Source organism: Coturnix japonica, chromosome 3 (assembly GCF_001577835.2).
Source record: "Coturnix japonica isolate 7356 chromosome 3, Coturnix japonica 2.1, whole genome shotgun sequence".
Taxonomy (NCBI): Eukaryota; Metazoa; Chordata; class Aves; order Galliformes; family Phasianidae; genus Coturnix; species Coturnix japonica.
The window spans coordinates 4167170-4182890 of NC_029518.1; the positions used below are offsets into that span (position 1 = coordinate 4167170).

Sequence of the window (15721 nt, forward strand, 5' to 3'; positions counted from 1 at the left end):
AACTAATTTTCAGCGGTGGGTATGATCTATGCCGTGGCTGTCGGGCTGCTGGACAAGATCGCAGAGTTACTGTTGGCTGTTTGTTTCTGAAATCCCATTGGGTCTTAAATTATTTAAGACATTTGGTTAGCTTTTCCTTTTCTCTGGGAGCTACAGAGACACAGCAGCTCCGCATTCGAGTAAAGTTCACAGTAGGCGACTCTTTTAAGAACGGTAATGGATAGTTTAGATCAATAAATAAGAGATAACAAAAGTGAGAAATTAAAGGGAGTAGGGCTTAAAAGAAAACAAACCAGTCTGATCGCTGCCACTTTGAAATGGGTTTCATTATGGTGTGTTCACATACAGAAGTCACAAGCTGGTGTGAAGATGAGAGCGGGGAAGAAAGCGTGGTAGGAAAGATTCCTATTACAGGTAAAAGTAATGGCTGCATATTAACCTCAAATGTGGTATTCAACTTTATTATATAATCAAAACACAGCATTTTTAGGGGCTTGGGTCCGCTAATAGTGAGTAAATTCAGCTCCTACATACTGAGCACAAAGATTAAACGCGGGATCATAAAGTACGCACTCATCTTCACGTAAACCAAGATGGAAAATAACGGTGCCTATTTAATTCCTTGTAATCATGTTACACATTTAAACCGCGCGAATATCCCGTCATTGAGCCTTTCAGGTCCTCGTATCGGTGTTACAGAGGTCAGTCTCCGTGGGGAAGATCCAGTAATTATATGGCAAACTACAGATGTTTCTGATTTGATTCTTTTCTTTTCTCTCGTAATTGAATGTGTATCATTAGAATAAGCGCGGGGGAAAAATCCCGCTAGACAGGAAGCTGTGCTTTTGCCTCTGTTACAAAAGCTGCCTGATAACACCAAATTTTGAGCAATAAGGTTTTATCAAGCCATGTTCAGATCTCCCCGCAGCAGATGCATTAGGCTGGCTTAGGATCCTTGCGTTGTGAAGTATCAATAACGCGTTAGTATTCCGGGCAGAGCTTTTTGCAATAAGTCTCAATTTGCTTTTGCCTGATATTTTGCAAAGTCGTGGGCTGCTTCCTTATAAATGGGCATGTTTGGCTAACTGTTTATTGATGCAGGTGTGTACTCCGACAGAAAGGTGCGAGGGCATCTGTTTATACAGCGCTTGCTGTTGCTTTCCTGCTGTTTTACGACTTAAAAATAGCCTGTCTATCGGAGGGCAATTCATTTCTCTATGGAGGTTTTCCTCCACTGCTTTTTGAGCCTAATTTGCAGCTGAAATATAAAAACGTGCTTCTCGTATCCCGGAATTATACTGCAGCTATAATATTACTGTGTTAGCCACATAAAACTTAGAATATTTTTGCTTTCTCTGAGGCTTTGAGGGCAACACGCTTTCGTTTTTCTTGCTGCTTAAAATGTCCTTCAGTTGCACATTGTAAAACATGAGCTGCGCCGATTAGCATTATTTTTTGGGGGGGTGAATTAAAAGCACACAGGCCACTTAAATGGTTCTCCTGATATAAAGCACACTTACTTGAAAATTCATCAGAGGTTTGGCAGAATTTGGGACTGTTCTGATTTTGTCTGTGATTTAAGAGGATTTTGGTTTAAGCTTTGTCATCTGCAGACATCACCAGCAAGAACAGTGAGAGGAATGGTGGCTTCTTCTAATTAATGCCATCGCAGATGTGTTTTTATTTTTTAAGGGAGAACAGAGGCTTGAATTTGGACGTGTGTAGCTGCCCAGGTTCCTGGCTTGCTTCTACCCATGCTGGATTCAGGACATAGCATGGCCGTTTTAAGCCATGAAGCCCAGCAGCTTTTCCATATTGGCAATTCCTTCTGGGAACGTGGCTCTCAGGCTGGGCTGCAGCTGGTCTAGAGCTGAACCACATCACTCTCATAGCTTCTCATGGAATGGATGTGCAAGTACCGATATTTCCTAATTGTAAAAGTGCTGAGAAACTCCTCCTACTGCAAATGGTAACTGAAGTTACAAATGCTTTCTTCTTGAATCTGCTTTATTAGGTACTTTTTTTTTGGCAGCATGTTTGCAGTGGCCAGCATTCTCGTTGTCTCTAGGAGTGAAGCTTTTCATATTTCACTTGAAAGCAAAGTTGCTCCTTTTAGCCACGATTCATCTTCAGCCCATCATCTTCTCCAGGCTTCTTGTTCTTTCTCCCCGCCTGTCACTCTCTGACTTGTGCTCACCATTACAAGCCCTACAGCACTGAAATTGTTCAGCCTTGCCTTTGGGGCTCCAATGACTTGTGTGGGGTTTAGTTTTTTGTCTTTAGATGGTCTGCTACACACGATCGTTTTGTTTAATTTATATATACATATTTTGTACATATAATGGGTATAAACTCCATTTATTTTCAGTGCTTACTGCATCCCTTAAGGGCTGTAAGTTTTGATTTAAACATTGTCAAAACCTCAATGCTCCCAGACTTCATTGTGAGAGCTGAGAGTCTTTCCCAATAGGAATTCACAGGTGCATCTATAGTTCTGGTTTATTCTTTTTTTGTTCTGTTACGGGGCAGGGGGGAACACAACAAAACCACATACTATATTTTAATATTCTGTAAATATTTCTGTTTGTGGCAATAAAGATTTCTTTCTTTCCAAGCCTGCTGTTAGCTCAGGGCTCAAGATTGATCCACCTTGTACCAGCTTCTACTTCAAGATGATTTCCTTCATAGAGCCCCTTCTTAATCCTGCAGAGCCACGTTGTACTGAGAGACTTCAAAAAGAGTTTTGTGTTGTGTAAGGTACCGTTCAGCCTATGATCTCACTTACATTTTATTAGTGGCAACCTTGCTGTTCCTGAAACTACATAAGGATAGAGGAGTGTATATGGATCCATTCTGCTTCTCCTGCTGGATGCTTTGTTTTTTTTTTATCTTGGGAAGACACATAACAAAATGGTTTGCCTTTCACCTGTTCCTCAGGTAGGCAAGTGATGGGAGATTAAAAATGATAAAATCCATTATTTTGGGTTTTGCAGATGATGGTTTAAATGTCTCATGAGTAGGAAACTGCTGGTTTAAGTGAAGGAGTATGTTTGTTAAACCTTCAACAAAAACAGATTCTCTTCCTATTTATGTCTTTGATTTAAATAGATGCTGAAGCTGTAAAGTAGTGGAATAAAAATGGCATTACTTCTCTGCTCATCAGGCATTTCTACTCGAGGTAGAAAAATCTCTAATGAAGAAACGAGGAAAAACCCTCTAGAGGATAATAATAGTATTAAAAACATACATGTGTGTGTGTAAATAATAATAAAATGGTCCTTCTCACGTATCGTAGGGATACATGAAAGGGCACAAAACCAATTCTGTTTTCCTTTTTAGGTCACCTCTAACGAGCCAATAATCCTACCAACACGTTTCCCACGCCCACACATCATTCCCCGTGTGGTCCTTCTTTGAGTTGGACTTGAAAGGGTTCTGAGTTTCCACTTGGAGTGCGCTAACAAAGCATTATTAAGTCTACCCAACGTTTTGCTTCATTTGATATCAATCCATTACAAGCTGCTGTTGCCAAAAAATAAAAGAAGTTCATCTATACGTGATTAATCACTGTTGGTTTGACAGAAGTGCCTTGGCACAGCATCAAATTGTACGTTTTGCTTAAATTAGTTTGGATTACATTCTCCAACAGGTGATATTTTACACTGCTCAACTTGAGTAAGTTTGGGGAAGACGTCTTAAGTGCTTCTGTTGTGAATTCTGAGTGTAAAGCTTTGTTCAGTCTTCAAATGGAGGGAGCAACTTTTGGAACTGCTCTCACTGGGATGGCTTGCACCATCAGGATTCCTTGAGCCCTCTGGTCATCAGGTGTGTACCCTCTTGAGAGGGCAGCATCATGCATTGGTGTATTGTTATGCTGAGAGTGTTCTATCCTTTCTTCGTTCAAAGGAAAGCAGGGGCAATATTTGTTGGTATTTGACCTCCTTCTGGCTACTGGCCACTGCAGAGTTCTGCTCACTCTTAATGTGGAGATCTTTTTATCTGTTTGCTCATCCTCCTATCGCCTCCTTTTATCAGAAGAGCACATGCGTCTATCAGATTCGCAGGTAGCCTTTATCCTCTCCCTGTAAGCAAGTTTTCTGCTTTATCACAAGGGAAATCAGCACGTATAAAAGCTGTGTGTAGGAATCACTCAAGCCTCTGGTCCCAAGGCAGAGGTTTGCACAGTGGCTGTTTGTGTTCTGGCAGTGGCAAGGCAGCCGATATCCTATGTTTAATCCCAGATGGCTCTTTGTGGATGATCAGCAAGTGCCGTAATTAGTGTTAATGTGGTGGAGGAGGCTGTTCAGATTTGAAGTTCCTCTGGGCAGGAGCTATTGTTAGTTCCCTATTTTCGTGCCACAGCTAGCAGCGTGGTAGCCTGGACCGAGCAGCACTCCTGAATGTGAATATAATAAATATTGCCAAGGTAACTAAAACTACACAGCTTGCAGGCTCAGCTGATCCTGATAATATTCCTTTCAAGGCATTATTAACTTTGTAGTGTAGTGACAGCTGAAATACCCAAGCTGCTAACTATTTGATCGTTGCCAAAAGTACACAGAAAAGTCAAAGTTCCTTTTTGTGGAATACTCACTTGCATACAAGGGAGGTACAGATCTGTGTCTGAGTTGAGCTTGCAAAGGTGCAGGGATCATTTGCCCTCCAGCTACTTGTGTTTACATATGTGATTCTTGACTGTTATTGGAAATAATGACTAATTGCTCTTGATAGCTTAAAGTTGTCATTCCAGTTGCCCTTCTTTCCCCTCCCTGCAGAGCAAAGGGCTTTAAGCATAGCAGAGATGCTGGTTTTGATGGTCAAAAAGTGTGGCTTTTTTTCTCAGGTAGTACAGTTAGCAACACTGTAAATACACAACCAGGAGCCTTCTTCTCTCTTTGCAGAAGGTTACATCGCATCACTTTCTTGTCACAAAGGCTGAACATTGATTAACACTGAAACCTTGGCCATAGGGCAGTGCATGGAGAAGATATCTTCTTCCTGGTTCTGCTCTGGTACAGTTCTGGGTCAAAGATCATTTCAGCTGTTCAACAGAACAAAATAACAGCGTGTCATTATGCAACCACGGCAGTTTTTCCTGGAACTGGTGGCTAATGAAGAAAAATACACCCATTTTGTTTGGAACAAAATTGTAAAAGCTGACATGAAAGCTGCTTTGACCCACACAGACTGCACAATTAATTCCAAGTTGAAAAGTGTGGAGTGTTTTTAATTAATAGTGGTATCTCAGATCCTTCGCTAATTCTGAGTGGAAGGAAGAATACACTGGGGAAAAAGATGTAAGGAGAGCTGTGTCATCTGTGGCAAAACAGCTTCCCTTCTCTGGCAGTATTGCTTGAACAATTGGATTAAGAACTTACTTTTCATTATTAACGTCCCAATTTGAGCTTAAAGGCTGTTTTATCAAGCTTTTTCAGTTGTGTCTGTGCAGTAGGCACTGGCTGTCCATGGAGTAAATACCAAACACCATGTTTATAGCATGGAGCTGGGGAGCTTCAAAATATGTGGATTGCTCTGAAAATAATGCCTCCTATTTATTTCTAAGGCAACTACAACAGCTGCAGAGGGCACAGTAACACTGTTTGATAAAGCACATTTGCAGCTACTTAACAGTTTTTCAACAGTCACCACCATTAGCTATGCATATTTGCCAGTAACGTGCAGGAACCTGCACGCTGCCATCCAGAACCTGGTTGTCTATCACATCACTGTCACCACTGTTGAAATGCACCACCCACCTCCCTGTGCTCATCTACTCTTTGGTCCCTGTCTGTGTTCAGCAAGCACTGATGAATGTCAGTGGTGCCATTCTTTTTTCTGCATGGAGGAATTCAGTGACACACCTTGGCTTCATCTGCACTTCCATGTCAGACACCACTCTATCACAGTGCCCCTCTGCTGCCATCTGCCACACAGCAACAACACATGATGAGATGTTGGTGGGAAAGTTCAGCCTCTGCTGTACCACCAACATCTGCCTCTGGCATCATGGGCCAACATCATAACATAGCATCACAACATTACTTTCAGAGCAGCCCTCATGCTTTATCACCATTTGAACTGGCTGAAGGGAATCATAAAGCAGTGCCTCTTTCCACTTGGCAGTCTCTTCTGCTACAATGCAGGCACATTGTTGAGGTGTGGGGATGAGGCAAGAGCTCGGTGCACTGAGTGCTTAAAGTTCCTTGGATGCTTTATAGGTATCACAACCCAGATGAAATACTAAGCTCAGCTTTAAAGGTGAGGTGGTGGGCTTGGAAGGGTTCCCCATTGATGTGGGTGTGTAAGCAGACTCATACAGGCTCGAGAGGAACAGTTGGACTAATTGGCTAGAAGTCTGATGTAACTAAGGCAGAAGTGGGGATTGATAGCTCAGTATTGTTTTATAATTGACAGACAGGGCAAAGCTAGGCTCCAGAGGGTCTCAAAGGTGAAGAACAAGTAGGTCGTGCTCCCATTTGATGTAAGGGTGGTGCAGGCCCAGTGGGATCCCTATGGTACTGCAACCACTCTGGTAGAAGCCCAGATGTTTGTTGTCCTGAAGAGCGGTGTTGGAGTCAAAAGCAATTTCTAGAGGTTTTGAACTGATTACACTGAGTTAGATTATTTTATTATTATTTTTACTTTCCTGAAGTCATGTGCAAACAAACACAAATACTGGTTCCTTTATGGTGAGTGCTTTCTCAGTGCATGCCTGCGTCACCCAGTCTGCAGCTCTGAGCTACTGCCAGTCTTGCATCCTGGAATTCCTCCATGGTCTGGGCTTGCTTAGCATTTCAGTCACATCTGTAGAGATACGTGTATGTAGAGGTCTCGTTGTGTCCCAGTTATAATTTGGAGTGCAAAGTAACCTTGTAAAGTGGGATGATTTGTACTTAAGCATCACGGTCTATGGAAATAAACACAGAGATGAGCAATTGTACCATCCCAGTGAAAGAATCTATTTACGTTCTTAAATCAGTCCATACAGAATGGGAATGAGATGCATAGAACAGGGAGGAAGTAAAGGAAAGTGTGGATAAAAGATTTGGGAATGATCGACTGTTAAATCATAAAAAATATAAGGTTTGTGTCTCCTGAATGTAGCTCTCTATTTGAAAGTGAATGGTTAAAAATACTCGTGTATCAAATAGTATTAAGAGATGTTAATGTGAACTAATGCATTTAAAGGGGAGGAGAATGAAAGTAGCCCTTCCTGATTAAGGCAAGCAAATTAGAACTTAAGGATTAGAAAGAAAATGAAGAAAAAACGTAAATCCTTGAAGTTTTGCTTAAAGTTGATGTGTGATGCAATACAGTTCTTAAACCCAGTGTTTGCTTTTTTGTTCTAGAATAGGTCAAAACACACCAACGTTTCTGGGTTCACAAGAAGCCATCATCAGATCACTGAAGTGATATTAAAGGGGACTTGTTTTCTATATTCCTTTAACTCATCTTCACCATGGTGAACAAAATATCTCGAGGTGTGCAGCCATTGCTGCATCCTTGCCCAGGGATGAGGGCTCCTCTGTCCATCTGTGCAGACAGCCTTGGCCTCTCCATGCCAGAAGCACCTGGCCCAAGCAGTGCTCGCTCCATGCAGCTGCTGCCAATGTTGCTGCCAATACTCCTACTTGCTTTTCTAAATACTTATTCTGAGTTGGTACTGATAGATGCTGCAAGATGTGTAGATGCTTTTTTTTTTCTTTCTTTCTTTATGTTCATTTTGCAGCTTGCAAAAAAAATACCATCAGAATTCACCCTCACTGAGAACAGCAGCTGTGATGTCTTCAGATCTGCTGTTAGAACATTTATACTCTGTGTTTTTCACTTAGCAGGTTGTGTTATTGGAAATAATGGTTCCGAAGTGAAAGAAAGCCAAGAAATGTGCTCCGAAAGGAGTTCATCCAGTGAAAGAAGCGGTGACCTCTCAAGGTAAAGTTATTTAAGGATTTAACATTTGAAATGTTTCAGTGGAATGAGAAATGCCTGCAGAATGTGACTGAATGTCTGATGATTTTTACTCGATCTCAGGTTAGGGCTTGTATTTATGTTTATCTAATAAAACAACTTAAACTCTGTTACACCTTAGAAAATATTTGCACCAAAGCCAAGTATTGTTTTGCAGCTGTTGTTTTCTCATTTTAAGACTCAATTGACATCTCAGTGAACCACAAATTAGCGTGTACAGCTGCTCTCAGTAGGGCTACTCAGAGGCCAGACAATAGAAGTTGTCAGGAAAAGGGCAGACAGAAAACATAAAGTCTTCAAGAAATAAAGTGATGGGTTTCTTCTCAGTGTAGCAGAGATGTAAACTAGTTGTAACTGGATCATGCTTTTCCCAGTCTGCAGGTTGGTGGGGGTTTTTTTCCCCCTCTTGTTTTGATACTGGGATATTTACAGCATGTCTGTCTTGCTTTCGCACTGACTGTGTTTAATTGATGGCCTTGTAGTTACCTAAAGGATGCTGTTTATTTGATTTTAAACACAAACAGACAAAAACCACCTCTTTATTTTCAGCGCTGCAGTACTTTGCTTTGGGTCCCTGAGCAGTGTCAGATATTCCCTGTGTTCTTCATGGGCGTGTAACGGTAATCAAACAGCGACAATCAAATTAGTGGTCAAGCAGCGGCAGAAAATAGGATATAGCACAGCCATCTCATGAAATATTGGCTTGGCTTTAGATTCTTATCTGCTCTTATTAGAACAGCCTTGCAAGTGGGCTCTGCTGTTGCGTGGCTCCTCAGCTGAAGACAGCCATTAATAGCACTCAGGAAAAGACTTTAAAGCATCCTGATAAATTTCTAACTCATCCTACTGATAAGACATTGATATCTTTCTGTGCTTTCTTTGTATTGTTATTGATGAGGCCAGTTTTGACGCAGACCGCTATTCTGATTTGGCAAGTTTTGTTCCGCCTTCTGAATTAAAACACGATCTTCCCGCAGTTCTTCAGTACGGTTCATAAAGACAGGCTGTAATAACTTACTGATGAAGGATGTTTGTGCTTTTGTTTAGGATTAGGTCTCGTGACTCCAACTCTGATTTATTTATTTTTTCCTCTTTATTTTTCAATCTATTTTCTTGGAACTCTTTTTGCTTGAGAATGAGATTCCGAATTATAATGCTTGATGTCAGGAACTTTAAGGGTTTCCCTGTAGATGAATTTTGAAATGCTATATTTAGTCATTCACAGAAGCCCAGGACAGCAGGCAGAGGACAGAGCCCTGGGAAACTTGCTTACAATATTTCTGTTAAGCACCTAAATATGTGCATAAGCACCTAAATAAGCATGTAAAATACACAGAATTAATGATGACAACTGTTTAATTAATAAACCCTGGGTACTGTTTGGCGTCTTCTGTGGTTTTTCAGATGATGTCCTTTTCTTTAATGCTCTTTTTAATTCTCACTTGTGATAGATTTTAGCATCACTCTTCCCTGTAGCTTCATGCCTTCTGGCGCTGAGCAGCAGTAAGTGCACTGGTACACGACGGTGCTCCTTTAAAAAACAACCAGTCTTACAGCAGCTCAAAATGCATAGGAAAGCAATCCTCCCTTTGCAACGTGAAGTTTCTGAGCACTGCTTGTTTCGGCTGCTTGATGTGGGGACTTTGCACAGAGGTAGCAAGGCAGGAGCGGTGAAGGAAGCGCGGTGGCAGCGTCTGGGTGCTGCTTTGCGCTCAGGACGCAGTGAAATTTCTTGGCCGCTCACATGTGAGCTCTCCACTTAGTGCAGTCACTTCTCGTGCTTTATTGCTTTTACAAGTGGTCTCGAAACCCACTACTTGAGAATAAACATAACTGTGTAGTACTGCTGTGGTACTTTTTATAAATTCTTCTTTGCTCTGTTTTGTCACTGAGCTGATGAGTGACCTCGAAAAAGACCCTGCTGGACCTAAATAAAAAAAAATGGCTTCCTCTGATGTCCTGGAGACAATAATTATGATGTGCCAGTTAAGCCCAAACTACAGCTGAGGGATTTTACTTTAAAGCGGAGGCTTGGGCGCAAAAATGCATTTATAGCTCTTTGTCTGGCACCTCATTATGTGTGGGCCTGATTCATTAAGTAATTGGTTTGCAGTTGTTTACATGAGTATTAAGGCTTTCTATTCAGCAGCCTTTGAGAGATACATTGTGCAAATGTTGCATGTTATGAATGCAGAATGAGGGGCAGGGGACCGGTCCTATTGGCTAAACACTGCACTCTGTTGAAAAGCAAGAGAAAGAGATTGGGTGCTGCTTTGCATAGCAATGACTTTCTTAATAAGCTTTACAGATTAATACACACAAGCTATAAAAGATGCAAAGAGATACTCTTAGCACATTTATACATGCTCATTTCACTATTATGGTACTGGAGATGGGAAGAATTGAGCTCTTTCATATTCGGTTTTTCAGTGCATGTCTTCAGTGCATGAGACTTAATAGAATCCGATGTTTATTGTATTATAAATCACGGGGAAGTAGGCAGATCTGCAACAGTTTATTATTAAAGATTCTTTCAATGTAAATCTTTTTCGGCCATTGTATTTCCTACAGCAAAATCATTTTGTGGTTGAGTGGGGATGAAAGGCATAATGTACGAAGGACTGAGTCTTAATAGGAAGCTGCTCTCTGAGTAAAGACCACTTGTTCCCTTTTGTTCGGAGGTGCATGCCAGAGCTTCCTCTTCTCCCACAAATATTGTCTGCTTCTGCCTTAGGTATCAAACTGGCTTGGTTTGTTTTTGTTGTGAGTTTTTTTGTTGTTTTTTTTCCCCTTGGACTAATTTACTTTATTGAGCTGCTTGTAGATGCAACTTTAGCCAGAAGAGCGAAGGTTTTGCTAGAGGAAAGAGCATGTTAAATTCTATAACCACTCGGGGGGAGAAGGTATCATAAGTCAGGCCTGAGTCTCCCCGAAAGAGCAGGCAGAAGGCGATGTGTGTGGCATTGGGCGGCCCTGTAGCGATGGCTGCAGCCAGAGGAGGTCACTAGCTTTCGGGATCATTCTGTGGTTTTGATGCAAGCCATTTATCTTTTTTTTTTACTTCAGGACTTGTTTGCTCTGTCTGGCTTCCAAATAATCTGAAGATTAAAGCTGCGTTACTGACCGAGAAGCAAATGAAAAATGTAATTTGTCAGGACGTAAACGTGGTGTAAAGTATTTTCAACTTTGATTAATCTGCGTTCTGGAAGTAATCCAGCCCCGTCCCCTGAGGCTGTTTTTTTTTTAGTCAAAAGCTGCCTCTAACAAACTCAGATTTAATGAGATGTAAATAAAAGTTTTGGGATTGTAATTTATCCTCTTAATTATTCTCGGAGGAAATATTTAATAATCAACTGGCTATAACTAATGGGATGCTTGGCTCGCCGTGCAGAGCAGCAGGTTGGCCATCAGGGGGCACTCAGACTTTGCTGATGTAGGAGCTCTCCAATTCGTTTTGCATCTTCGACCTGGTGTTGTTATTGCTATCATTTTAAATCTCGATGGTGTTTTGTGGGACTTGTGAGGCAGAATGGCTGTTTAGGCTGCAGCTCTGACAAGAGATGCCAAAGCTTCAGGGTCAGGATTTTCCAGGGTGTGCATTAAGCAGGACAAGGGAACTGCCATTGAGAGCAATGAAAGCTAGAGAACGCAAGGCAGAGTGGGGTGCTGCAGCCAGTGTCCTGCGCCTTTAGAGCCACGTGTGTGTAGGTAGGATACAACCCTGCCTGATGGTTGTATCCTTCTGCAGTGCTTCAGTTATCAAATCACCTCTCACAGAGGTGGGCTGTAATTCAGGGATGTTTTTCTACAAGTCCTGCAGCTATCACATCTTGTCTCAATCCTAAGAGCCCCCACCACAGGAGCAGTGATGCTGTAGCAGCCATGCTCCAGGGCCATTAGCAAGGGTGGTATGCAGGGATCTTGCACTGTGATGGATCTTGGTCTGTTTCTTCATCAGCATGGTACACTGAAGCAGGGAGCGATCTTAAATGTAACTTGATGTCAATCTTTGTATCCTACAGTAAGAGTGATCATGTGTAATTACTTAAATTCGGTGTTACCATTTCAGTTCCTCAGCAAATAATGGCGTGATGAATAGATATATTAGTGCATTTCCAACTCTGCAACTTCACTGCGTTTCTGTGCTGCCCATATTCTAGTAAACTTATCAGCAGAAAATGATGGTGCCATCAGAGCTGTCCTGCAGCTCACAGCAAAGTGTATTTATCACACAGAGTCACGCTGAGCTGCGACTGTCACATCAGAAGCACCGGCACCGAGTAGCCTGCCTTGATACTCCTAAAAGGCTTTTAGATGTTTCCAGAAAACGATTTTTAAAGATAAATCTGCAGCTTTGCATCCTCACGTGTCATTGGGGAGAAGCTTCGTTCACTGAGGGTTATGAAGCACTGCCCTGTGAAATATAAATGCTCTGTTTGTTTTCTGGTGCCTTAGCACTGCTTTCATGCAGAAGAGACGCACAGCCTTGAAACCTCTGGCAATATCAGACACAGTGTCGGTGTTCCTGAAGCCCCCACGTTTCTCAGTTTGTTTGTCTTTCTGATGAAACTTGACATTGTTTTGTTTTTCTTGATGCTTGGGAGGTGGGTGGTTTTTACTATTTGCTATTTGGGTCACGTTGTGGGTGTGAGCTGTGTGGGTTTGAGGTTTTTGTCCTTTTTTTTAAGGTATTTGGGTGTCCTTTTTATTTATCTTTTGTTCGTTTTTTTTGTTACTGAAACACTGAAGTTCAACAAAAGTGCTGTGGCACAACGATACCCAGACTAGAGGAAACATTTTCTCTTGATTTTCCCCTGTGCCACATCTATTAACTCGCCCTTTTTTGCTGTCCTAGTTTTCCTTTCCTCTTAATATTAATTTTCCTTACAGAGGGGGTCAAAAAAGATATTTTCTTGGAGCTTTTTCATTTCTTATTGTTGCAGAATCTTTAGCACACACACATACACAAAAAAGCCTATTTCAACAGAGTAAAGGAGAGATTAAAAGGCCCTTTGATGTTAAACCGGTTTGGGTTATTTCTTTGTTAGAGCCTGGGTTGAGTTTGGCATTATTTTAGGGAAGAAGCAAATGTGTAAATGGATATCGAAGGGTCACTACAGGGGATTAGTCAAGGCAGGGAAACTGGCCTTACTTCATTTATAGCCCTAAAATTTCTCCTTGGAGGTCTGTGTGGTTATTGTGCCCTCTGTGTAACAGACGATAACTTTCACGATTGAATTTCCTGACTTCTCAATATGGGTGTTTTGCAATGTAAAGGTTGTCTTGCATCTCGACTAACACTTCAGACATAATTCAAGAATTTTATTCCCTGTGACAAAGCTATCTTGCACTATTTCAGTCTTGGTTTGACTGAGTTGCTATTTCCGCCCTGGCCTTTCAGTTATCCTGGTGCCATTTTCTGTATCCCCTCTAGCATTTCTCTGTATGCCACCAGCTCCCATGCCAAACTGTTTCCTGGCATCTCCTTTCTCTGCCTGATCTGTGGCACTGATACCTTGCTCTTGTCATGTGGGCTGCTTTGGTAGTGAATTCTGGCTTTTTGGTAGAACATGAGCTTCTGTCTTTGCCCCCCCTTTTGTCAGCACTGGCGGTTTTCTTCATGGGAAGGATGGGGAAAGGTTTTTCGATATTTAGAATCTTAGAATCACAGAATGACTTGTATTGGAAGGGACCTGAAGGGCCATCCAGCTCCAGTTCATTTGCTGTAGGCAGAGTTGCCACCCACTAGACCAGGCTGCTTCATCTTTTGGCCATGGTGGTCCTTGCCCACAACAACTTCTCGGTGAGGCCTTCAGGCGGTTCTGGAGCAGTTGGAGGCTGTGGGTGCTCTTCCACTGCTCATCCTGTGGTCCTGCTATTGCATGGTGGTCCTCAGCTCAGCAGGTGCTTTGGATCCACCTGAACAGCCCTCACATGTCCAGTCATGGCCTGAACCAAAGCGGAGAAAAGGGTCGCTTTGAGGCTGTATGATAAAGCCTTTCCACCTCCTTTCCCGACAGTGGAAGACAAAGCAGCAGGCAGTGTAAATGGTAGCTGTCAGCCGTGTGAGCTTGTTTGAATGAAATACTTGAAGGCAAAATGGTTCTTGTGCAGTCTGCCACGGAAGTCACCTCTCCATCTGCAGCTCAGCAACAAGTGGTTTCTCACTCTACACCCCAGGGGAAAACTATGTGGCTTGATGGAGTTGCCTCCTCTTAAGCACAAGCTGTGGGCTGAGCTTGGGATCCGTGGGGCACCTCCTGGGGAGTGCTGAGGGTCAGGCAATCTCAACACAACGAGCAGGAGCTCAGCGTGGTTGGTGTGTTTGAGGCCTCAGCCTGGAGGACCTGACTTCTGCAGTGTGTTCAGCAAGCATTTGGAGTGAGTGAATTTGCATCAGACGTTGGAGTGTAGTAGAGGGTGGGATTTGACTGAATAAAACCGAAAGGGATTTGGATGGCACGCTGACGACTGTCAGATGCACTGTTTAAGGCTAACACATTTTTGAGTTAATTACTTAAAGAACATATTTCTAGTTATGTTTGTACTTAACTAGAACTGCTATTTGTTACTAGTACTTAAATGTTCTTTTGGTATCGTAGTTGAGCTATGTTTAATGTTCTACTTCTGGGAATTTGTGTGTCCCTTTAGAGAAGCGACACTGGGGCTGATGGCGTTCACAGCTTGTAGAAAATGAATACAACTAACATGGGCTTCCTCTTAAAAGGAGAAATTGCTGTTACATAGGTAGCTGTAACGTAATGAAACCTCCCCCTGCTTTAAGTTGAACTTTCCAGCTGTAATCACAAGTGCTTAGTGAATACGGTGGCGTGACACAAGCGATGAATCATCCGCCTTTTTGTATCTCCTTCACAAATGCCTTCATTGATAGTAGTTAGAATAGTTTTAACTCCCCGCTTCAAGTAATTATGTATTAGCTGCCGTGTCTCTAAATGAAATGCAGCAAATTGTGTGAAATGTTGACAGCTGATTGAGTTCTGACTGTAGTGACAGCTTCAAACTGCAGCTTGACATTTGCTTATATGGGACTAGTTCACACAGTAATGTCACAAATATCTCCTATTTGATCTTCCCTATTAAAATCAGCTGAAGCTTTATTTTTAGAGCTTATTGCAGGATTGTTAATATAACAGTTAATTCTCCTACATCATTGCCCCTATATGATTATTTCACAGCACCAACACAATGCACACGCTACACACAAAAGATCAAAATGATTCCAGCTTGTTTGAGAGATTCAAAAGGGCCTGTGATGCTCTAGACACAAGAGCAGTCATTTAACAGAACAGAATCGCAACTGCATATACATCAAGGTAGATCAAAGGCAGCTGGAAGATTGCACATTTACATAGGGACGTGGGTGATGCTATGGGAACCCAGTAGCTGACTTGGAGGAGTGCGCTGGCAGGATGGGAAATAAGGAAGTTCAGTGAGCATCAATGGGGGGCGGGGGTTGCTTTTATTTTTGTTTGGATTTTTTTCTTTTACTTTCTTTGCATATCTGGAAGGCTGCAAAAGGTAGATGAAGCTCTGATGCTTTGTCCCTTTAATTCACTACTGGTGTACATCAGCAGTGCTAGCAATGGCTGCTTCCAGATCACACTGCCTGAACATCTGGACCAATGTCCCCGTTACATGATAATTTCTCCACCTTTTATAATACATAAAAGTGGGGAAAACAGAAACCAAGTACTAAAAAAAAAAAAGAGTTACTGAAGTTAATGATTTTTTT

The 15721-nt window shown here is 42.1% G+C and overlaps 1 protein-coding gene across 9 annotated transcripts in view; it reads left to right on the top strand.

Annotated features, from left to right (window-relative positions):
- Positions 1-15721, top strand: part of KIZ (kizuna centrosomal protein) — a 39016-nt gene that overhangs the window by 20564 nt on the left and 2731 nt on the right. For 3 of the 9 annotated variants that reach the window (XM_015856663.2, XM_015856669.2, XM_015856668.2), the window contains 2 exons: positions 349-414; positions 7833-7932. In XM_015856663.2, the coding sequence (XP_015712149.1) occupies positions 349-414; positions 7833-7932 (166 nt within the window). Of the gene's footprint in view, positions 1-348; positions 415-1692; positions 5869-7832; positions 7933-11034; positions 15684-15721 lie in introns of those variants that run through there. The other 6 variants (XM_015856667.2, XM_015856664.2, XM_032443229.1 and 3 more) reach the window with 6 other exon arrangements.